This window comes from Cicer arietinum, chromosome 1, assembly GCF_000331145.2.
Source record: "Cicer arietinum cultivar CDC Frontier isolate Library 1 chromosome 1, Cicar.CDCFrontier_v2.0, whole genome shotgun sequence".
Classification (NCBI taxonomy): Eukaryota; Viridiplantae; Streptophyta; class Magnoliopsida; order Fabales; family Fabaceae; genus Cicer; species Cicer arietinum.
In genome coordinates, this window is record NC_021160.2 from 19,039,205 (window position 1) to 19,061,066 (window position 21,862).

The following is a 21,862-nucleotide window of genomic DNA, read 5'->3' on the forward strand; positions in this document are numbered from 1 at the left end:
AAATGTAAAATATTTAAGAGATACAATATTAATGAAATACATATTTTTTCTTTAATTAATTGATATATGAAAGATTAATTATTAATTAATTGATATATTACAAATATAAAATATGTATTTTCTCATACGTTAACTTTGTAAATATATTATAAAAATTGAATTAAATCAAACCAGTATTTCAACTTACCGATCATAAGTTGAACTAAAAAGTTATCTTTTTTAGATTTTCTAAAATAAAAATTACAATAGAGTCTTTGTTTCTATTTTTTCTATCTAATTTGATTTAGAAATACTCTGAGAATGTACATATTCTTATTCGGTTAGTTAATTATAATTTTATTCAAATCTAAATGTAAAATATTTAAGAGATACAATATTAATGAAATACATATTTTTTCTTTAATTAATTGATATATGAAAGATTATTTATTAATTAATTGATATATTACAAATATAAAATATGTATTTTCTCATACGTTAATTTTGTAAATATATTATAAAAATTGAATTAAATCAAACCAGTATTTCAACTTACCGATCATAAGTTGAACTAAAAAGTTATTTTTTTTAGATTTTCTAAAATAAAAATTACAATAGAGTCTTTGTTTCTATTTTTCTATTTAATTTGATTTAGAAATACTACGATAATGTACATATTTTTATTCGGTTAGTTAATCATAATGGTCAAATCATTGAAATATTTGACTTATACTATAACTACTTTTAAAATCACATATAAAATTAAAATTAAGTTTGGCATATCAACAATGTAAAATTTTTTATATTTCGGTGTACCAAAAGTAACCTTTTATTCTACAATTTTTCTACTATGCAGATGCTCTTTCCTCCATAAAACACAGGAATTTCCAGAATCTAGCTTCTGGCAGTTAAAAATTGATTGGAAAATACTTTCAGATGCATAAATTCTGTAGCATTTTTTTAACATTAAAAGGTATTTGAGCAATCATCTTTCTAGTGTGATCTATCACGTAAGTGATGGGAAATTCAACAACAAATATAATAACAACTCTAACAGAGCAATATGCAGCGGATAATCAATTTCCCAAACTTGCAAGAATTTGTAAGGAGCAATCAACAAATAATCACAGCAACTAAAATCACCAATCACAAATGACACAATAATTTTTAACGTGGAAAAACCTTCTCAATGTGAGAAGTAAACAACCACGGGACCAAGCCAGTAATAGAGCTCCACTATGATCAAAATATGGGTACAAGAGAGTTTCTAATATGGCACAAATTCGTGCTCAGTAACCAGCCAAAAACAACAAGGTAACCAGCACAACAATCAGCCAACACAATGAGAAAACAAACATGAAATTGAGAACAAAGTTCAGCAAAAAAAAAACCAGAAAAACTGATGCTGTCGGAGTTCAATTGCTCCCACCTCAGACCTCTGATTGACGGTCCAAACGGTCAGAATGAAGTACCACGAGTCACGAACCTGCTGTCCAAATTTCAGCCCGATCCGACGGTGAACGAAGGAGAAATAATCTAGTGCAGCTTCTCTGTTTTATGCGAAAATAGGGTTTGCTCTTCCTCTCTCACTTTTCTCTTTTGCCTCTCTATCTGAATTCAACTCTTACACGCCCACTAATCTGACCTCTCTCTCCACTTGGATAAGTGAGACACATGGACTTGCACATATTGGGCCTTTCTCCACATAGGAAGGGAGCCCAAAACCCAACAGTAAGAGCACCTCTAATAGCAATTTCGCACTCTCTCAATCTATGAACCCACTTTTTTAAGAGTTCACTATTGTATTAAAAGAAGTTGGAGAGAGATTGTTGAACATGGGTTAAAACAACTCAAAGTTGAAGTTCGCCGATGGAGTGAACATGAGATATAGTGCTTAAAGCTTAAAGATACCTTGGCATAAAGGAGGCAACTATAAATTGGTTAAGCAACCATTGAGATGTTCACCATTAACGTTGCTCTAAGTTCATGTATTATAAGCACTTCATTTATGGTTATGGACTATTTTTTTAAAGAAAAAAATGTTAAATGAGATTTTAGTTAGTTTAAAATTTCAAAATTTTATTTTTAAATTTTTAAAATAAATTATATTTTCTAGTCTTTATAAAATATTCAGAAATCAGTTTTAGTCTCAGTTGGAATGTCAATAAATTTTTTAATGATTTTTTAACCACATTTATAATATTATAAAAAATTCTTCTACAAAAAATTTTTAAATTTTTAAGGAGAATTTTTTTAATGTTCTAAACATATTTATAAAAACTCATTCAACAAATTATTAATTGAAAGAAAATTAAACATATTTTATTCTAACAATAATAAAAATTAATTGTAGGATAATTTTATAGAAATTAAAAATATAACTTTATACATAGACCAACAAAGAAATTTTCAAATATTATGAAATTAAAAAAGTTTAGTGGGGATCACGTATCCCGAGGAGCGCCCAACTATAAAGGAAAAATGGACAATGTAACACCAAGTATGGAGAAACCATACAAAGCCAAAAGAAGCAAGAAAAACATTACATAAACCCAACATTGTTAATTTATTATTATTTTAATTGATATATAGTACAATAGTGTTTTCAATTGTGTCTGGCAGCATCAAATTCCTCCTTCAAATAAATACATAGTTATCTGGGTCTTTAGAAGTGAAAATGACTGCACTTTAACTTGGTAATAAGTCGGTGGGTATTCTGAGCAAATGAATCAGTTGTACTTGTGTCATAAGTAATTCCTTTAAGCTCACTTTTTAGAAGAATTAACTAAATACTTACAAAAAAAATTTACATTTGTCTCTTTAAGGAGAATCGAATTTGCAACATGAAGGTCTAATGCCTTAATAAAAGAGAATACTCTCCATGAATAATAGTAAAGGATGATCCACCAAATGTATTGTTCTATAATTTTAAGTTCAGAATATTTTGATCTATAATCACCACATGTGTAACTTCAGGTATTACAGGAACCACATACATGATGGAACACTTGTGGTCTAGCCATGCATGCTTGTAAATTTTCATACACTGCACACGAAGTCATAAATGAAGATTTTTCAGAAATTAATTCCTGGAAATCCCTGATAGGAAGATATCTTAATGAATATCAGTTACATATGTTTACCGGTTCAAGAAAAAATAAGCATAATTTATCTGCTTTAGCCTTCAAGGAAAGCTGCATCATTATCATTATCTGCAACACATTCCATAAAAGCAAACAAGAAATCTAAAAAATAAAGCATAAAAGAAAATTACTAATTTGTTATTAATGAACCTTGAATATTTGGAACATCAATATTCAATAATGATCTTATTGATATGCACCAAACATCGACAAGGCATACACGCATCAAACACTTGTTTATAAGAATTGTGTACAATAACAAAGCTTTAAGTTTTCAATAGCTAACATGGATTCTAAATTAGGTAACAACATTGGGATAATGCATGTTTTGCATGCATAAAAAGTCTCATCATCAGCCTATGCTACAAAGATGTCCCTTCCAATCTTGACTTGGTGTAGCCCAGACTAACAAGTTTCTGCATCAATATTTTCTCAGCTGCTATCTGCAATACAAGAAAGATGGAAATCAATATCGAATTAAAAAATGATGCTTAAATAATTGTGAATAACGATACAAAAAAGGTAGTTCTGCGAGCAAGTCAACTCCATATTACGACATTTGTGTAGGGAGTCAGATCAACTTTACAACCATTCGGTAAGTAAATAATTTACAAATTACAGTAACTGGAAAAATTGATAATTAACTAGGAGCCCTAGCAAGACTCACTTAACACCTTCTCTCCAATACCCGGCCCGTGATTGTTTGAAATTTAAGAGGATTCCACTAAACTAATGGATCTCATTTTCAAAGTGGTAGGACAACATGAATTTTGTCCAATCATAATGCTAGAGAGAATGTTAGAAGTGAAATCGGATAATTGAATATGAAAGAAATAAAAGAGTTATAGGTAAAAGGGCCTTCGGAATCCTAAGTTCGGTCGAGAGGTAAGTAAAACTTGGTCATTGATTGTTCTAGCCCGGCAATTGATTCATCCTTAGTGGAAGCTCATTAACCAGTTGAGTCGGACTACATGATTTACAACAAAGTATTCTAGAAATAAAGTAAAAACCAGAACAATTCAGCAAAACAAAAACATAAGCAACAACCCAAACATATAATTTTTTCACAAAAAAAAATAAAATCCTAGAACATTTAGCAACAAAAAACCATTTACAAGGAGCAGAAACAGCTTCACCAAACTAATAAGTGCTAAGAATGAGTGCGTGAGAGAGAGAAAGCAAACCTCGACCATGAGACTATTTTTTGGAATATTGCAAGCCATAACTATATTGAGACCAGTCTTTAACACTGTGATAAATGATAAATAAATAAATAAATAAATAATGTTAAATTATGACCAAAAGGAATAGTTTCTGAAAACACCAAACTACATAACAGTTACCTAATCGACCAGCAATGCCAGAACCTGTTTTATCAGAATTCCCTCCAAGTATGGAAGTTACAGATACCGTATTGTTCTGTATTTATAAACACAGACTACATCACTATCCACACATATATACATAACATCTAAACATACTCATAAATTAACATCTAGCTTAAAAAGAATGTGAAAACTTACAGGACGAGTGGAAGCTGCTGCATACACTTGTCCCAATTTTGCAGAGATGTAACCAATCCACACATATATCTATCTATCACAAAAATTTATATCAAAATATGGAAGTATTGAAATGACAATAACTTTGATTATATCACAAATTTTTGTTTTAATTTTTCATCATTCTTAGAGTAATCTTTTCAGTTTTGCATGTGCGTGACACAATTGAATAATGAAGTGTTTGATAGAAGAAAAAACCTGTTTGGGAAAGCGAATGATCTGAAAATGGAGGCTAGCTTCATTGACGAGTTCAGAGAAGCAAGTGATTTGCAATTCACTCACATTCTCTTTCTCCTTTAGCATCAATTCTTCAACCCCTTTCGCTAATCCTTCGGAATTCATTGAACCCTAAACCTAACTTCTTCAACCACCCCAAGCTTGGTAAGGATGAATAGAAATGAACCAGAACTAAACGATTGAGAAAGAAGGAAGGGCGGTGCCAGATTGCCGGAAAACGCTGCCGGAAGTTGGAAGTTCGGTGCTCTTGGGTGACAGCAAAAATCAGGATGGTTTTGGAGTCTTAGGCGAAAGGGCAGACGTGAAATACTATCAATTTTGCTGCCCAATTATTACTATCTACACCCCATAAATTTTTTTATAAAATTAAAATACTTAAAATGCTTTTTTTTAATTGCTTTAAAATTTAACTAGTGTGTAAGCCGTGTGTCGCACAAAAACTGTTTAATAAATAAATTGTTATATTAATTTATATATATATATATATATATATATATATTAATTCTCATAAATTTTATTGACATTAAATTAATAAGTTGACTTAAAAAAACAATTTACAATAAAAATTTTTAATCATAATCTAATTTAAAAACTACTTTCTGTCAATATTACTGATGAAAAACATGACTCCAACACTACTCTTTAATTTTATTATTGAATTCTACAAAGAATATTTTTTTTTCTTTCTAAAAAAACTTATTATAAAACAATACTTTTAATTTTAAAAAAATAAAAACAATAATTATTAAAAAATTAAATAATTAGATTAGATGAAATAAGAATTTTAAAATAATGGACATGACATATATAAATTAAGTAAATTAGTAAATGTAAAAATAAGTAAGTAACTTAATAATAAATTTTTATTTTTATTATTCAACATAGTATGTTATTTATATGAAATACATGACATTTAAAAATTCATATAAATCTTGATGTATCAAGTGACAAAATATTTTTCATTCCGATAGTACTCATAAAATACTAAAGAAAAATAATCTTCCTATTACAAAAAAAAAAGATTACAATACAGATAAAAACTATGATTATTTTTTATTTTTGAATTTGCATGTTAGTTTTCATTAATCTTTCATGAATCCTTTGAATTCTTTTGAATTTGCATTATATTTAACAATAAATTTAGAATGTAAAATGTATAGTATATTAGTAAAATTAAAATTGAACCATTTAAAATAATAGTTTTTGAAAAATTATTATACACTTTCACATAACTATCAACTCGTGATGTAATAGATTTGTTAGAACAGTGTTTGAAGTTTGAAAAATCATTATTTCCAATAAAAACTAAAAACTGTGTAATAGATGTAATGAATTGTATTTAGCCTAAATTTAAATTTACTTAAATAAACTATTATTTTTCTCTTCAATATAACTCATGTGTCAACACTGGTTAGAAAAAATCTTGATGTACAATTTTTGTGAGACAAAATTTAGAAACATAAACAATAAAAAATATATATAATAAAATAGTAATCTTTTTTTATAAATAAAATAAAATAACAAATACATATTGAAATAAATTTACCTAATTCGTGTGAACATATGTACCAAAGTAGTAATTGATGTCTAACATTTCGAAAAACTCGCGGTTGCTTCAATTCTATCTCCCTAAGAATATGAAAGACAGGTTTGTTAATACACAAATAATATAATTTAAAATTTGAATTTACACAAAGATAATTAAACCTTATCATCCTTCAAGACCATTTCCATGGCATAAAAACCCACAACTTTAACAACCAAACTCCATGGCTCAGAAATTGAAGCAACAAAATCTTTTTTTTCAGACATCAGAGGAGAAAGATAAACACAAAATAAATAAGGAATATTTGGTAAAGAAAAGTTAATGATATTTACAAAGGAGACGCAAAAAATGAGAGGAAGAGAGACAGTTGACCAGAAGGCGAATTAAAAAGGAAAGTCTAATGGCACTAAAAGAATTCTTAAAATAAAATAAATTTTTTAATTAAATTAATTTAAAGCGGTGTTGCTAAAGTAGTGTTTAAAAAACAATTACCTTAAAAAAACTGTCAAACATTTCGAATTTCTAGGAATAAAATTGAGTACTGTCACTAAACTCTCGAACAAATACTATTTTACAAATTCAAATTGAATTGGTGTCCGATTGTTCTATACGCTCCAGAGTTAGACGCAACACCAAGAGAACAAAAGTTGTACACAACTCTCTCACGAACAGTAGTCTCAAATCGAGAAATAAGAGCTTTTTGCACTGTTGTTTGAATTTTATGACCCTAACAATATGAAACACAAGTTTGTTAAATTAATAACATAACAAATAAGTTTGTGTATAATTTAAAATTTGAATTTATAAAACAAAGAGTTAAACCTTGTCATCCATCATCAGTACAATTTCCATTGCATAAAATTTATGTTTGATATTCAGATCAAACAGAAACCATAATCGCACGATTCTAACAACCAAATTTCATGACTCATTTTTTGGAGAAATTGAAGTAACAAAATCTGATTTTTTGTCGGACATCGGATAACGATAAACAAAAAAATAAATAACGAATTTTTAAAATAGAAAAAATTAAGAGAAAATTGTGTATAATACGAATGATATTTATAAAAGAGACACGGAAAATGAGAGATTATTGAGGATAGACGGTTAACGGATGACGACGAATTAAAAAAGAAAGTTGGAAAATAATTAGTAAAATAAAATAAATTTTTTAATTAAATTAATTTGAAACGATGGTTGATAAAGTAGTGTTTAAAAACAATTACCTTAAAAAAAAACTATCAAGTAATAGTGTACTGTATTTTATTTTTAATTCATTCTTCTTATTTTTTAATTAGCCATTAACCTCTCAACGCATCATCATGTATAAAGTCGTGGTATAATGGAAGTTTTATTTTTTTCTTAAAAAAAAATCTTTTATTTTTAATTCATTCTTCTTATTTTTTTAACCGGCTATTATCTCGCCTTTTATTTTTAATTCATTCTTCTTATTTATTTAACTGACCATTAACTTCTCAACAGCCGCATACAACTACCTTCAAAAACTGTTAAGAGTCATGGTGTATTGTATTTTATTTTTAATTTTTTAATTGGCCACTAAATTCTCAATGCATCACGTACAAAGGTCGTGATGTAATTGAAAGTTTTATTTTTTTTCTTTCTTAATTTTTTATTTATTTTTAATTCATTCTTCCTAATTTTTTAATTGGCCATTAACTTTTTAACGGACGAATGAGATATTATTTTTATTAATAGAAACTTGATATATTCATAACACTCTACTTGACTGACACGTGGCAAACTTGCCAAATTATCATCTTTACTTTATTATAATGTATAGATTTTTATTTTTCTCTCTTTATGATCGTCTTTCAACTCATAATTAATAAATCATAACTTATTTATAATTCATATTTATTGATAACTCGCACTATTCACTCTTAATTTATATCTTTTATTGATAACGCGCACTATTCACTCTTAATTTATATCTTGTAAATATTCTCTTTATATTGCGGATAAAGTCACCAACAATCAGATACGTTTACTATCTCCTTTTGAGTTCGTATTTTTTTTATTAAAATTAGAGAAATTTATGTGATCTGAGTTCATGTACGTTATGCAATTTAAGAAATTTCAAGTATTACACCAATACAGTTCACGTACACATACGTGAATTGAGTTCACGTACACAATGAAGTTTAAGTATTTATAAACATTACCCAAATATAATTCACGTAAACCTACGTGAGTTGAGTTTGCGTAGTTTTCATGAATTCAATTCACGTATGATATATTTATTGAATCACGTAAACAATATTTATGAATTTTTGATATATTGTTTTCTTCTGATGTAGATAAATGAATCAAAGGAAAGACAATAGTGGTGAAATATATGATGGTTTGGAACTTCATTTTGACGAAATATATGATAATTTAGAACTTGATTTTGACGCAATGAATGATGTTTTGGAACCTGACCAAGTTTAACTTAGTTTTTATCTCATTGTTACTTAACCAATCGTAAATATTTTTCTCATGATCCACCACTAATATCTATGTCAGATCATAGTATGATTGTTATTGTTATTATATTTGTTAAGAATTGCCATTTCGTGCAGATATTAATTGTAATATTTAATTTGATTTTATCAACCTCTTTTTATTGTTTAATAAATTATTAATTTTAACATGTTTATTTAAAATCACATTCCTCTATACCACTTACAATTAATTTGTAGAAAAAAATATTACAGTAAAAAAACACATAAATGAGAGTTTACTTATAATTGTCGTATGTAAAATTGATCACAGATATTTTCACGTAATAGAAATGAATTTATTGTAAATTTAACATTGGATATTTAATATTGTATATAATTATTAAGTATGGTGATTTTGCATTATCAAATAAAATAACATGTAAATGGAGAACATCGTTTGTGCGTATGGGAAAGAATGTGAATAGCATAAAGAATGCATCTCAAAACTTATCAGCAATTTGGTATTGAAATAGAACCATAGAAACAAACACAACAAAAAATGGAAATACAAATTGACTTAAAAGAAAAGTTGAAAATCTATAAAATATTAAATAAAAAAAAGATTCTCTTAATCGATTTTTTTTTACAACATATGAATACAAAATAGCTTCTTTTTTTCTTTATAATCTTTTAAAAATTAATTTCTAAATTATTTAGTACTAAAATTATTTATAAAAAGATCACTTTTTTATAATATGTAACAAACGAATTTTTTAGAGAGTTTTAAGGAAAAACATAAGTTTTGTGGTTTTCTATCCAATAAAAATCACATATTTTTAAATAAAAAAAATTATATAAATTAATGTTGAGAAACTATCAAAAATAGCTTTTATTTTAAGTAGTTTTTTGGATGATTTTTCAAAAAACAAGTGACTTAGTAGAAAAATAACTCATTTGAATATTAAGAGTAAGAATCACACCAATGACCCAACAAATCAAAATATCTAATCCAAACTACTTAAATTCGTTTAATATTTTTCATGTTTAGGTTAAAACCAAACCAATCAAATTCAATCTCTATTTATATATTTTTTAATTATTGTAATTATTTTCATTGTAGATTATGGATAAATAAACTGAAAATCAATGGACTGTTTTGAAAAAATTAGTTTTATTATTGAGTTTAATTATTGTATCAAAACCAAAAATTGTGTAAATTAAAATTTGATTTGAAATATTATAATTTGACCAAGTAATACTTGTTTTATCAAAAACTTGACTGTAGTTAGTCGAACTCGAAAAGATTGGAGTATATTCAAAATTGATAAAAGTATATTCTAATGTTTGTAAAGTAGGTGATTTAATGAAAAAAAATTCAAGACTAGTAACTAGATGCAACTACAAACTCAATAGTGAATAAATTCAGCTATGTGTTCATTTATTTATGCCGTTTGCATCTTTATTTTAAAAATTCTTTTGAAACTGAGTATTTATTGAAAAGGTTAATTTATCATGGTCAAACAACAACTTCATCATGCAACTAGCTATGTTCTTTCATTCCATTTAGTTCATATGAGACCTCTGAGCATATGCTCAACTTCTATTTCATCAAAGTCATATGTATATATCCACTATTCTTTTTATTTTCTAACACAAAGATTTACCAATGTCTATAGAACATTAAGCGACACTACACACACAAATAATCAAGCACTAGTAAAAATTCGCTAAATAATTTATATACCAAAAAATATTGTATCTAAACCTTTGGTAAATGTTTTTAGTATTGATTTGTAAAAAGTCTCCCAACCACTAGTCACTAATGTTAAGTACCAAAAACTAGATGAAATATTTCTAATTTTTCTCAATTTGTTATATTAAACATTAATTTCTTTAATCAATCAACATGAAACTTGATGAGATATTTATCAATTATCATTAAATTAATTTTGGAAATTCTTAACTAAAAAAATGAAAACAACAAATAAACTTAAATTAATATAAAAAAATCAACCACAACAAATAAAGAAGAGATTTGACTTGAAGAAAGTGATGTAGTTACCACTACATAATGCAACTATTGTAGAGAATCAAAACACTATTTAAAAACATAAAACCAATTATTGTTAAACACATCACACCATATACTCAAATACAAACCAATTAAATGTTAATGTTAATCGAGAAAGAGAAGGTGGTGAGGTAAACGAGGTTTGGCTATAACCTCAAGTGGTGTGGTTTTTATATTTGTGAGTCCAAAGGTAGCACTCATATCAACCTCATCATTTGTTGGAGTTGTAACTTCAAATGCTTGCAAAAAAGCAGCTAAGGCCAAATGTGTCATTTGAAGTCCAAATGTTATGCCAGGACAAGACCTTCTTCCACCTCCAAATGGAAGAAGTTCAAAATGTTGACCCTTCACATCAACATCTTTATGAGTATTTAAGAATCTTTCTGGTCGAAACTCTAATGGTTCTGACCAAACACGTGGATCTCGATGCATCTTCCAAAGGTTCAAAATTAATCGTGTACCTGCATTGATATTATAACCACCTAGGATACAATTTTCAGTGAATTGACGCGCACCTGAGAGTGGTCCTGCGGGATATAATCGTAGTGTCTCTTTTACAACGGCTTGAAGGTAAACTAAGTTGGTTATGTCTGACTCATTCACTAGCCTTTCTTTACCAACGTGGTTGTCCAATTCGTCTTGAACTTTCTTCAAAGTGTGGCGATTGTTGAGTAATAATGAGAGTGCCCATGTTATAGTTACTGTTGTTGTGTCTGTTGCCCCTGCAATTAATGTCTGTAGAAAAATCGAAGAGTTTCATGATTTTAATATAGGAAGTTTGATAATTAAGTACCATAAGTTAACAAAGTGACTAATGATCATGAAAAATCAATGGAAAAAGGTCATGAGATTGGGACCACAACAAAGGTAAATATTAAATCATACAATAAAATAGACATAAAGAGGAGAAATGTGATCAAAACACTCTATTAAGTCTTTGAATGAAAGAACTTATTGTCCCTATCAAAATATCGCAATGATATGTATTCTATATTAGTACACTTTAAATTAGACGGTACGTGCACAAATCACCATAAAAAAAAAAGTTTATGAAGAAAAATTAAGTTAAGTATTAATATAAAAAATAATTGAATAATACTCTTTCTGATTAAGAATTTAGTCCAAAAATATCAATTTTTTAATTATAATTTTTGTTTATATTTTATTTTAGAGAAAGTATTTATTTTTAAAATCATTAAATGATTTCATCTCAAAATAATTGATCCGTTTGCAATAAAAAAAAATTATACTAAAATGAACGATTATTTCAATTTCTTGCACTTTTTTCTAATTGTATTCTTTAATTAATACTACTTACATCATTTTCATGCAATAATTTTCACTATGCATTTATAAAATTTATAATGAATCAATATGTAACAAAGATATATAATTTGATAAAAGTAATATTATATCTCTTTTATTTATACATTTTTCTTAATATATGTGAAATGATCAAATTTTCAATTATTTTTATATGTGTGCTCAAATAATATTTATTTGGGATTGTGACCACCCAAATATTTTTCTAATATACTTTGATTTTTGTTTATTGATTTGCCTAAAAAACAGATTAAATTTGTATTATTTTTTCATGGATTAAAATGTAGTTTTTGTAATTTTTTTAACTTCATATTTATTGAAAAACAGGACATCAAGTTTTATAAATACACCTTAAATAGTAAAACGTTGTGGAGACATTTAATATGTCATAGTGTTAAATAGTATGACTTTGGTGACCACGCTCTTTAAGAAAAGAAAATTGTTTGGTGTTCATTAGGAAAGTATACACTTTAAAAAATAAGGATGTAAAGAGGGTAAAAAGATTGATGATGTAGATAATATATTAATTATATGATAGTATGAGAGACATAAAGAGAAAATAAGAGAGAAGATAAGATGTTGAATAATATAAAAATATTTAAATGTATAAGTGTATGAAAAAATAATAAACGCACGCACTACTATACATTTCTACTCACTATGACCACTAATTTGGATGTAGTTAAATATCACACATTTCTACTCACTATGATCACTATTTTGGATGTAGTTAAAGATTCAATTGTCAAAGTTCAATTGTTCACTCTATCAAAAGAAAAGTTTGAATGTTGAAGGTCAAATTTGTTAGTTTATGTTTCACATTCACTACAATAATTGTCATCTAAGCATATATAGTTATTTCATAAAATATAAATTTAAAATTTAATTCAAAATTCATATTTTTGTTATTCTTATTATGAGTTTTGTATATTTAATTTATTTTTTAGTTAAAAAATTATAAATTTTGGTGAAATTTTTTTTATAAATTTTTAAATATACTTACAAAATGTCATTTAAAAAATTAAGAATAACTATTTTTTTTTTTCTAAAGAGGTTAAAACTGCTTGTTTGATAATTTTATAAAAAATAAAATTTTTATATTTTTTGCATGAAATAAACTTGAAAGATTAAAAATATTTTTAATTACATATATATATATATATAGGAATACTAAATTTCAGTGTAACTTTTTTAAAATTTTCAATCTTAATTTAAATTTAATCTAATATAATCTTCAAATTAATCTCGAAAAATAAAAAATTTAAATTAACTATAATTCATTTTTAAGTTGAAAATACAATAGTTAAAATTATTAATATAATAACACTAATAATCAGAATTTCGTTCAAATTATGAAGTTAATTTTCAGGGAATCTAACTATGATCATATTCTTATTCGATTCTATCATATAAACTAAGGAGTATTCATACTAATGTATACTACGCTGAAATGTAATATATAAAAAAATGCATTTGAAAATATAACACATATCTATCCTAATTTTTAATCAAATACATCATTATTTGATTAAAGAGAAAATAATGAATGAGAAAAAGAAATTAAAAGACTAAAAATAGTGTTGGGTGCGTACCAAGCAAGTGGCTTTAATGACAGTGTCAAGATGATAACCAGCAAGATCAACACCATCAAGAACAGACAACAACACATCAATGAAATCCTGTTCCATCTTACTCTCCAAACTATCATTTCTCCGTCGATGTTCCTCCAACCATTCACAAACAACACTATCCATTTCTTCAGCAGTTTTCTTCATCTCCTTCACATGTCCTCCAAAATCAACCCATCCAATAAACGGAATCGTATCACCAACCACAAACAAACCACTCAAACGAAAAAACTCTCTAAAAATCCTCCTCACCTTTCTCACCTCTCTCTCATCACTACCTTCACTCGAATATCTCTTCCCAGCAATCATCCTCATAATCACGTTCAAATTCATGTCCCCTAAAAACCTTTTCATCTCCACTTTTAAATCACCTTTATTATAAACTTCCATCAACGATCTCTTCACCTCTGAATCTCTAACGTCTCGAAGCGCCTCAAATCTCCGAGCGGATAGCAACTCCGATGCGGTCACTTTACGCATCTTTTGCCAGTAATCTCCGTAAGGAGAGAATCCGAAGTTAGCATAGTCGTGTCCCAAAATCTTAGCAGCGGTGAATTTTGGACGGGAGGAGATTATGAGATCGTGGGTGGTGAAAAGTTCTTTTGCTAATTCCCAACTGCTCACGACGACGGCTTTGTGTACGCCGATTCGAAGGCTGAAAATTGGACCGTATTTGTTTGCTAAGTTTCCTAAGGTTATGTATGGAGGTTCATTAGAATTGGCTAAGAGGTGAAGATGACCTATGAAAGGCCATCCACCAGAAGCTAAAGGTGGTTGTGTTCGCGCATCACTCTTAGAGTATGATATTAGTACTATGCACAAAACTATGGCAACCACTGCGTATAGATATTCAATCGTTACATCCATATCGTGATATGGTATTCCATTTGAGACTTTCCTTCACTTTATATATACTCTCTTCCTTTTTTTTTGTTTGACAAAAAATGTTGGAACGAAAGTTTATGTCATATAGATTATTTCTATAAGCAGGTACATTTTTACATAAATTTAAAATTATTTGATTTGTTATTGATACTCGTGAAGATTAATCTTCATTTAAAGTGGGTAAAACATTAATTTTGATGTATCTCAATAATATATCAAATGAATTTAGATTTGTACAAAACTTTACATGTATGATTTATACGATGTAAACTTTCGATTCGAATAAATAAAAAATGAATAAATAAAATAAAATAGAGAGAAATAAAAAAGATTTAAGAGATGAAGGGAGGTTTTGATTGAGAGAATCCAAGTCCATAAAATCCGCCAATAAATTTACACCTACAAAGGAAAGTAGTTCTACTAATAAAGTTACCTAAAACATGTGTTATTTTTACATATTTATGATACCTACAATTAATGTTATCCAACATTATAATAGTTTCTAATATTTTTATATGGTAAAGATTAACAATGTTAACATTATTAATTACTTGTATTGATTTTAAAAATAAATAAATAATTGAGGTGCATTAGAGATGAAGAATGAGTCATACTTTGAACGATAGATATGATATGAAACTTGTATAATCTATATCTAACATTATAATAGTTTCAGTTTATATTTAGGAGGTGAATTTTGGCGTATTGTAGCTTCATTCAACACATATCATTTTTGTCTCAATCTTGATATGAACCTTGTACTCACCATCACCGCTGGTCCAACACAACAGAGGTTTAAGACGAATATTAATGAAGTTTTCAATTGATTGAATACTTGTTGAGATAATATTAATTTGAGATAAAAATTTATTAATTTTAATTTTGAAAATAATAGAATAAAAAGCCTTTTAATATTACATAAAAAAATTTATTTTATTTAGAAGTCTAAAGCTATTGTTTTTGCGGCCTTACCATTGAGCTGGCCGGCACTAGTCACCGGCTTAGGTTAAATGCTTGTTAGGATGCAAATCCATTTCTTCTTTGGTTAATCTCTTTGCTCAGCCTTCAAAACATCTTTTTCTCTTTGGTCAAAGGTTCTCTTTTGGTGAATTTATATGTGGGTTTTCGTTAACAACAGTAAAAAAAATTATATGTTGATGAAATGACGGGTGTATTATGGTCATTGTCATTCCTAACTTTGCTTCTTTAGATACAAATGTAGTTTATCTTCTGTCTTCATAAGGAATGTGCATTCAATTCTAATTTGGAGTTTTTGTTCTTGCAATTGATGCAAACACGTTATGCAATCCAATGCATTTACAATGAGTTCTTAATTAGTAGTCTTTTTTCTTTTGCTTTGTTTTGTCTTGCAATATATTTTATTGTTTGTGATTGTAGAAGCATGCGTAGGATATTTTGTGCCTATATGTCGATATAATGATATGTAGATGGGTTAATTTTAACATGCACAAATACATGATGTTTTTGTAAGAACCAAAGTGAAATGGAACAGTAGCCCCTAATCAATTTTGAAGATAACCTGTATATACAAGTGAACAATTTTGAAACTCCAATGAATGGATTGCAATGGCTAAAGTATTACAATAGCTCTTTTAATTCAGAGTTCAATCCTAACAATTTGAAGCAAAAATAAAACTACTCAGATTACAAAGTTTCATTTAATAACTATAAAAACAATTAAATAATTACTAGCTTCCAAACCAGGAGATTTGGTTATATAAGTCAATTGTGTCCAAAGAACAACCATTTGATTTCATTGTAAGATATTATAAAACCTAAAGTCTAAAAAGAATGAGAGGAATAAGATGCATTTGACTCAGTTTATTCCTTCAACAAGTTCTTCTTCCAAAAGTGTTCTCTAAAATGAACCTTGTATTTAGGTTTTCATTTTCCTATTGCATGGTTCATTAGCTGTGTACGTCCAATATGAGATAACCTTGATGGAATTAGCGGCGCTTCTTCATCGATGTTTATATCAGAGACAGTGCCATTACCTCCACTGCTTCCCTCATTGTCACTAGTGTTATCTGGCACAAAAATATCAGATGATTTCTTCTCCAATTTCCAGTCCTGTACATACAACAATTTCCTTAGGTCAATGGATATTTCAACAACAATAAGAGTTAATTATATTTTTAATCCCACAACTTATATGATATTGGTTGGTATTAGTTCCTGATGAAAAAAAAAGTATCTTTTTCAACTACAATGTCCTAAAATACACTAAAATTAAGGGTTCATATTATATGGACCCTCTACAAAGAGGTCCAACCATGGACTGCTCATTAAATTACAGCAGGTTAATTTAATACTTAAAATATTTAAATTGACACTATTAACCTACTAGAATTTTTTAAAAATGAATAATTACTCGTCAACATGTAATTGCAACCTGGTCCACCATTGGACTAGGTATAGCTAAGGGCTCCCTAAAATTAATCCTTGTTGATTTATTTAGTCCCTAAATAATAACTTGTAAAATTTAGGGACCAAAACCAAACTTTATCCTAAATTGGAGGACTAAAATCATAATTAAACCTAATAACAACATATCACCATCATCAAAAAATTTCCTAAAGAATCAGCTTGTTTGACCCAGTTTATGTAAAAGTTGATTTCTAACTCATTACATCATATAACTAGGTTTACATTGATTCACATTTATACTAACATATATGTTAAATACAACTTAGGAAATTATACCTTAGTCATCCGATCGGGAATACTTTCAATGAGCAATTGAGAGGCACGGACATCCTTAACTTTTATGTAATTGTACATTACAACTCCACATAAGGCTGCAAGAAAAAAATGAAATGATGAGTGAGAGAGGCAGATTGAAAAATCTTCTTTGAAAAGAAAAAAAAAAAAAAAAAAAGCTTACCAATAGCATATCCAGTTATATTCAATCCCGTTATTGTAGATTCTGGAAATATAACTGTCGAAAGAGCTATTAATATCCAGTCTTTGAGGACGCCAGCAACCCGGACGGTCACAGCACCAGTTCTACCAATAACTAAGAAAATGGAGAAATTTAGGGCTAAAGCACATAGAGCATTGGAAAAGAAGATCCAAAAATTGAACTGAATCTGTGAAACTTCCATCACAGGTTTCTCCAGCATGTACCAAGGCACAAAGAGAAACGCGAAACTGCATTTAACAAAGGGCAAAAATGTTAGCAACTCAAATATGAATAAAAACTAGATTTATTGACATATATTGCATTATTTAGTAAGAACCAAAAATACATTTAGAGCTAGCTATTCATAAGTGCATGATATATGCAGTATTCATAAGTGCATGATATATGCAGTCTACTTTGCCCAAATGTAGTGTGATTATAAACAAATAGAGAGAAAAGTTTTTACACATGCATAGAAATTATTGCCCAAATACAGAAGACCATGAATCAATTGAATGGGTTATTAGTACTCAGACTGTTCCAGAATAAATGTTGTTTTAGCATATAAAAATTGTTACAAAATAAGTGTCATTTTACTTTATCAATGTGAACATTAATTATTTATTTTCAATTCTACATCTAAATTAATATTGTCTTCGTCACTTTCAAGTCATTATATACATTAATAATAATAAATAAGGATAATTTATTAAAATTGCAACATTTTTTGCATTCGTTTATAATTTTCTTAATCTGTGTGAAAAAACCTAGGCTTTGACACTTACTATGGAAAGGAAGGAGTATCGTATAAACTAGTAGTACAGAATCCAATGATTTGTCGTAAGAGAAAACAACTTGAAGATATCAACAGAAATACCTGCAGGGAGCTATGTAATATAAGCTTGTAATGGGATTTAAAGTTAATCCCTTTTTTTGAAGAAGAACTTGTGTTAAGACCAGTCTTAAAGCTTCTGCAAATATGCCTGTCACCTGGTAAACTGTACCAACTACATTAAAATGAATTTCCCCATAGGAGGAAATGACAACCCCAACACTGACCAGCAGCATGTTCGAGAACACATCACACCTTGCTTTGTCAGTGCCGCACAAAACAGCCATAAAGAAAGTTGCCACCGGCACTGCAAAATATCAAGTTTTAAAATCAAGGAAACACAACTCGGTAGTAAGAGAACAGTGTTAAGTTCATAAAAACATACTCAGAGCTTTGAGCATCTGGATAAAAGCCACAGAGATGTGCAAGTAGGCTGTGTTACCGAACCTGTTGCAACCAATGACAAATAGCTCGTATAAATAAGTGTTTCTTGGGAAGCGTAGATATTATTATCAAGTGTTGTTTCATCAGTGTTTCAATCTAGGCACAAACAAATTGAATAAATCATACTTGTCACCTCTCATAACTACAAAGTAAAGAGAAACATCAATTGTTCAACAATCACTCGTCGAAATAAACGGTGATTGGAAACACATAAACAATGGACGGATGTTATTAACAAATTTGAGAATGATGATTATCCCAAATCAGGAAAAGTTTAGTTTGCTCACGATGCAGTCCTTACCAAAGACTCGACGCAAAGAAAGCACTTATTGGTACCACACACGTTGCATATCTGCCATGGAAAGAAAGAAACTTGTTTAAGAAAAAGGTTTCACCAAGGACAAGTAAAGCTCAAGAATTTAAATTAATGGCACACTCACATTTCAAATGTCATTTTGACCGGAGACACAACCTGCAATAACAGAACATGAGAATATGGGTTATGGTGTCCACCAAATAATCAGATTATAATCAGTCAAGGAAGGGTGTATCTAGAAAAATTGTAAAATAATTGACGTAAGAAGTAATTTGACCAACAAAATACACCTTTAAGGACTTCGAAAGTAATTTCAATTATTCAGGGAGAGCAAGACCAATGCTATATCTTTCAAGGACTAATACTAATTTGATAATTTTATGTCTATCTGTTTTGTCTCCCTATTTAACCATGAAGATTTATATCCATGCTCCTCAAATAAAGTAATAACTTGCACGGCTCAGATAATCAACTGCATCTCAATATTTCTTTCAAGGATGGATTGTCAGACTATCCAGACTCTGGACTGATTGAGAAGTAAGTTTGACTCTGTTTTGGGTTTTCTTGGTTGTTTAAAAAAAAATGAAAAATTATTGTTTGGAAGAAAACTACTTCAAAAATATGTTTGATAACATTATTATGGAAATAATTTAAAAGTTAGAAAAAGGATGATAAAAAACTTAGTAAATTTGTTTGGAAAACATGTTTTAAAAACCAAAAGTAGATCATTCGTTTGATTAGTGTTCTAACTTCAGTTTACAGTTTCTTGAATTATGTGGAAGAACTTAAGATATAATTTTGCAAACCGATATGAATAAGATTAAAACCAACCATATTTTAAGCTACTTGTAAATAGCAAATTATTTTAAGAACATGAAGTATTAGTATCTTATTGGTAACTACTACTGTTCCAACAGGTTCTATTCTTAGCAAAATTTAAATCTATTCCATAAGCAGCCACCAGATACGACTAGACCAAGTCAGGTCAGACAAGAACAAATCAGTGTTATCAATCACAGATCACAAAAAATAGTGCAATGCCAAACCGCTAAGTGAAATACCGAATAGCATTCATAAGCCGCATATCTGTTTAAAGAAATCATTAAGTGAATTATATATAAGCCGCATATCTGTTTAAATATATGTTGCTTACAAATACTATAAATTAGAATGTAGGCAAAGCTAAGCTTGAGCTTGTGTATTGAAAGGTTTGCATATTACAGCAAAAATGGGAGTAATAATCACCGGCTGTTCAATATTTCTATTTAAAATATAGGTCATGTGCAACAGCACACACGCTGACTCTTCAGTTTTCCTAAGTCTCATTATGCTACACTGGATGTAATAGATTTGTTTGACAGAACTTCTTTGCCAGAGTCAAGAACAAGCACTAATGGGCAACAGCCAAGGTTTGTCCATTCATTCTACTGGAGTACTGGTTCCATGTCTTTTCAATCTCCACTCCAGCCACACACCACACGCTCTCTTAAAAACTTACTCTTAGTGCCTTCTATATAACCAAAAACTTGATCATTGTTCGTAAGTTTGATAGAGGCAACAAGGTTTTCTTAGTTTGGCCCTACTTTTTGCCTTTTAAAACCACACGGTTCCTCTGAAATCTTGCTAAGAGGAATAATAGGTGAAAATGGCCTCTACAAGCTTGATAATCTTCAAAGTATCTGGTACTCATTTGCGCCCAAGCGTAATTACCCTACCCCTACGTGCACTTAATTTGTTCCAAATCCTTATGATAAACTGTTTCAAATTTCAATAAACATCTTTATCCAGAACTAAAACAGATTCTATAACTGAAAAAAGAAATAAATTTTTTAAACCGATCTAACGGGCCAAACCCACACCTCCCCGATTTTTTAGAAATGTACCATGCACCCCCCACTTTAACTTCCCACCCCCAATTCCAAATGAAAATACTATTTTGTCCCTTAAAAAAATTAACCACTCCATTATTCACCCTATTTTTTGAAACTTCCAAAATTTTCAAACTTTCGAAATATAAAAAGTGATTTTTTTTGACATTTTCGAAGCTTTTGATAAATATGAAACTTTCAAAATGTATTTTTCCAGAAATGATTAAAAATTTCGAAACTTTTGATCAATTTGAAAGTTTCGAAACTTCCGAAATAGAAAATTTCAGAATTTTGAAACTTTAGAAATAGAAAATTCCAGAATTTTTGAAACTTTCGAACAATTCAAAACTTTCAAAATAGGAAAATTTCGATTTTTTCCATATTTAGAAACTTTCCATATTTGGAAATATTCGGAACTTTCCAAATTTTTGAAATGTAATTCTTATTTCAAAAATTTGAAACTTCCGAAATAGTTCAAAATATTTGGAGTTTTCTATTTCGGAAGTTTTAAATATTTCGAAAATTCTGAAAATTGCCATTTCGAATTTTTCAAAACTTTCGAATAATTTAAATTAAATTTTTTTTAGTTAAAAGGGTAAAATTGTATTTCTATAAAAATGGAGGGTGGGAAGTTAAAGTGGTGGGGGGGGGGGGGGGGGGG

At 28.7% G+C, this 21,862-nt stretch overlaps 3 protein-coding genes across 3 annotated transcripts in view; all 3 read right to left on the reverse strand.

Moving 5' to 3' along the window:
• Positions 1–3,239: 3,239 nt before the first annotated feature.
• On the reverse strand, positions 3,240–5,248 carry LOC101501737 (uncharacterized). The gene is made up of 5 exons (XM_004488137.4): positions 4,883–5,248; positions 4,646–4,714; positions 4,466–4,541; positions 4,307–4,371; positions 3,240–3,565 (listed from the first exon to the last, which is right to left on the reverse strand). Exons 1-5 carry the CDS (start codon positions 5,024–5,026, stop codon positions 3,485–3,487), a joined length of 435 nt encoding a protein of 144 aa, XP_004488194.1. The 5' UTR covers positions 5,027–5,248; the 3' UTR covers positions 3,240–3,484.
• Positions 5,249–10,951: 5,703 nt separating this feature from the next.
• On the reverse strand, positions 10,952–14,879 carry LOC101502284 (cytochrome P450 CYP82D47-like). Its single transcript, XM_004488138.4, has 2 exons — positions 13,898–14,879; positions 10,952–11,717 (listed from the first exon to the last, which is right to left on the reverse strand). Exons 1-2 carry the CDS (start codon positions 14,798–14,800, stop codon positions 11,088–11,090), a joined length of 1,533 nt encoding a protein of 510 aa, XP_004488195.1. The 5' UTR covers positions 14,801–14,879; the 3' UTR covers positions 10,952–11,087.
• Positions 14,880–16,378: 1,499 nt separating this feature from the next.
• The window catches only part of LOC101502597 (probable sugar phosphate/phosphate translocator At3g17430), an 8,847-nt gene continuing 3,363 nt past the window's right edge, over positions 16,379–21,862 (reverse strand). Inside the window, exons 3-9 of the mRNA XM_004488139.4 lie at positions 19,458–19,489; positions 19,319–19,369; positions 18,959–19,020; positions 18,619–18,880; positions 17,724–17,989; positions 17,543–17,637; positions 16,379–16,909 (exon numbers count right to left, since the gene is read on the reverse strand). Of these exons, the coding sequence (XP_004488196.1) occupies positions 16,724–16,909; positions 17,543–17,637; positions 17,724–17,989; positions 18,619–18,880; positions 18,959–19,020; positions 19,319–19,369; positions 19,458–19,489 (954 nt within the window). The 3' untranslated portion in view covers positions 16,379–16,723. The remainder of the gene's footprint in view (positions 16,910–17,542; positions 17,638–17,723; positions 17,990–18,618; positions 18,881–18,958; positions 19,021–19,318; positions 19,370–19,457; positions 19,490–21,862) is intronic.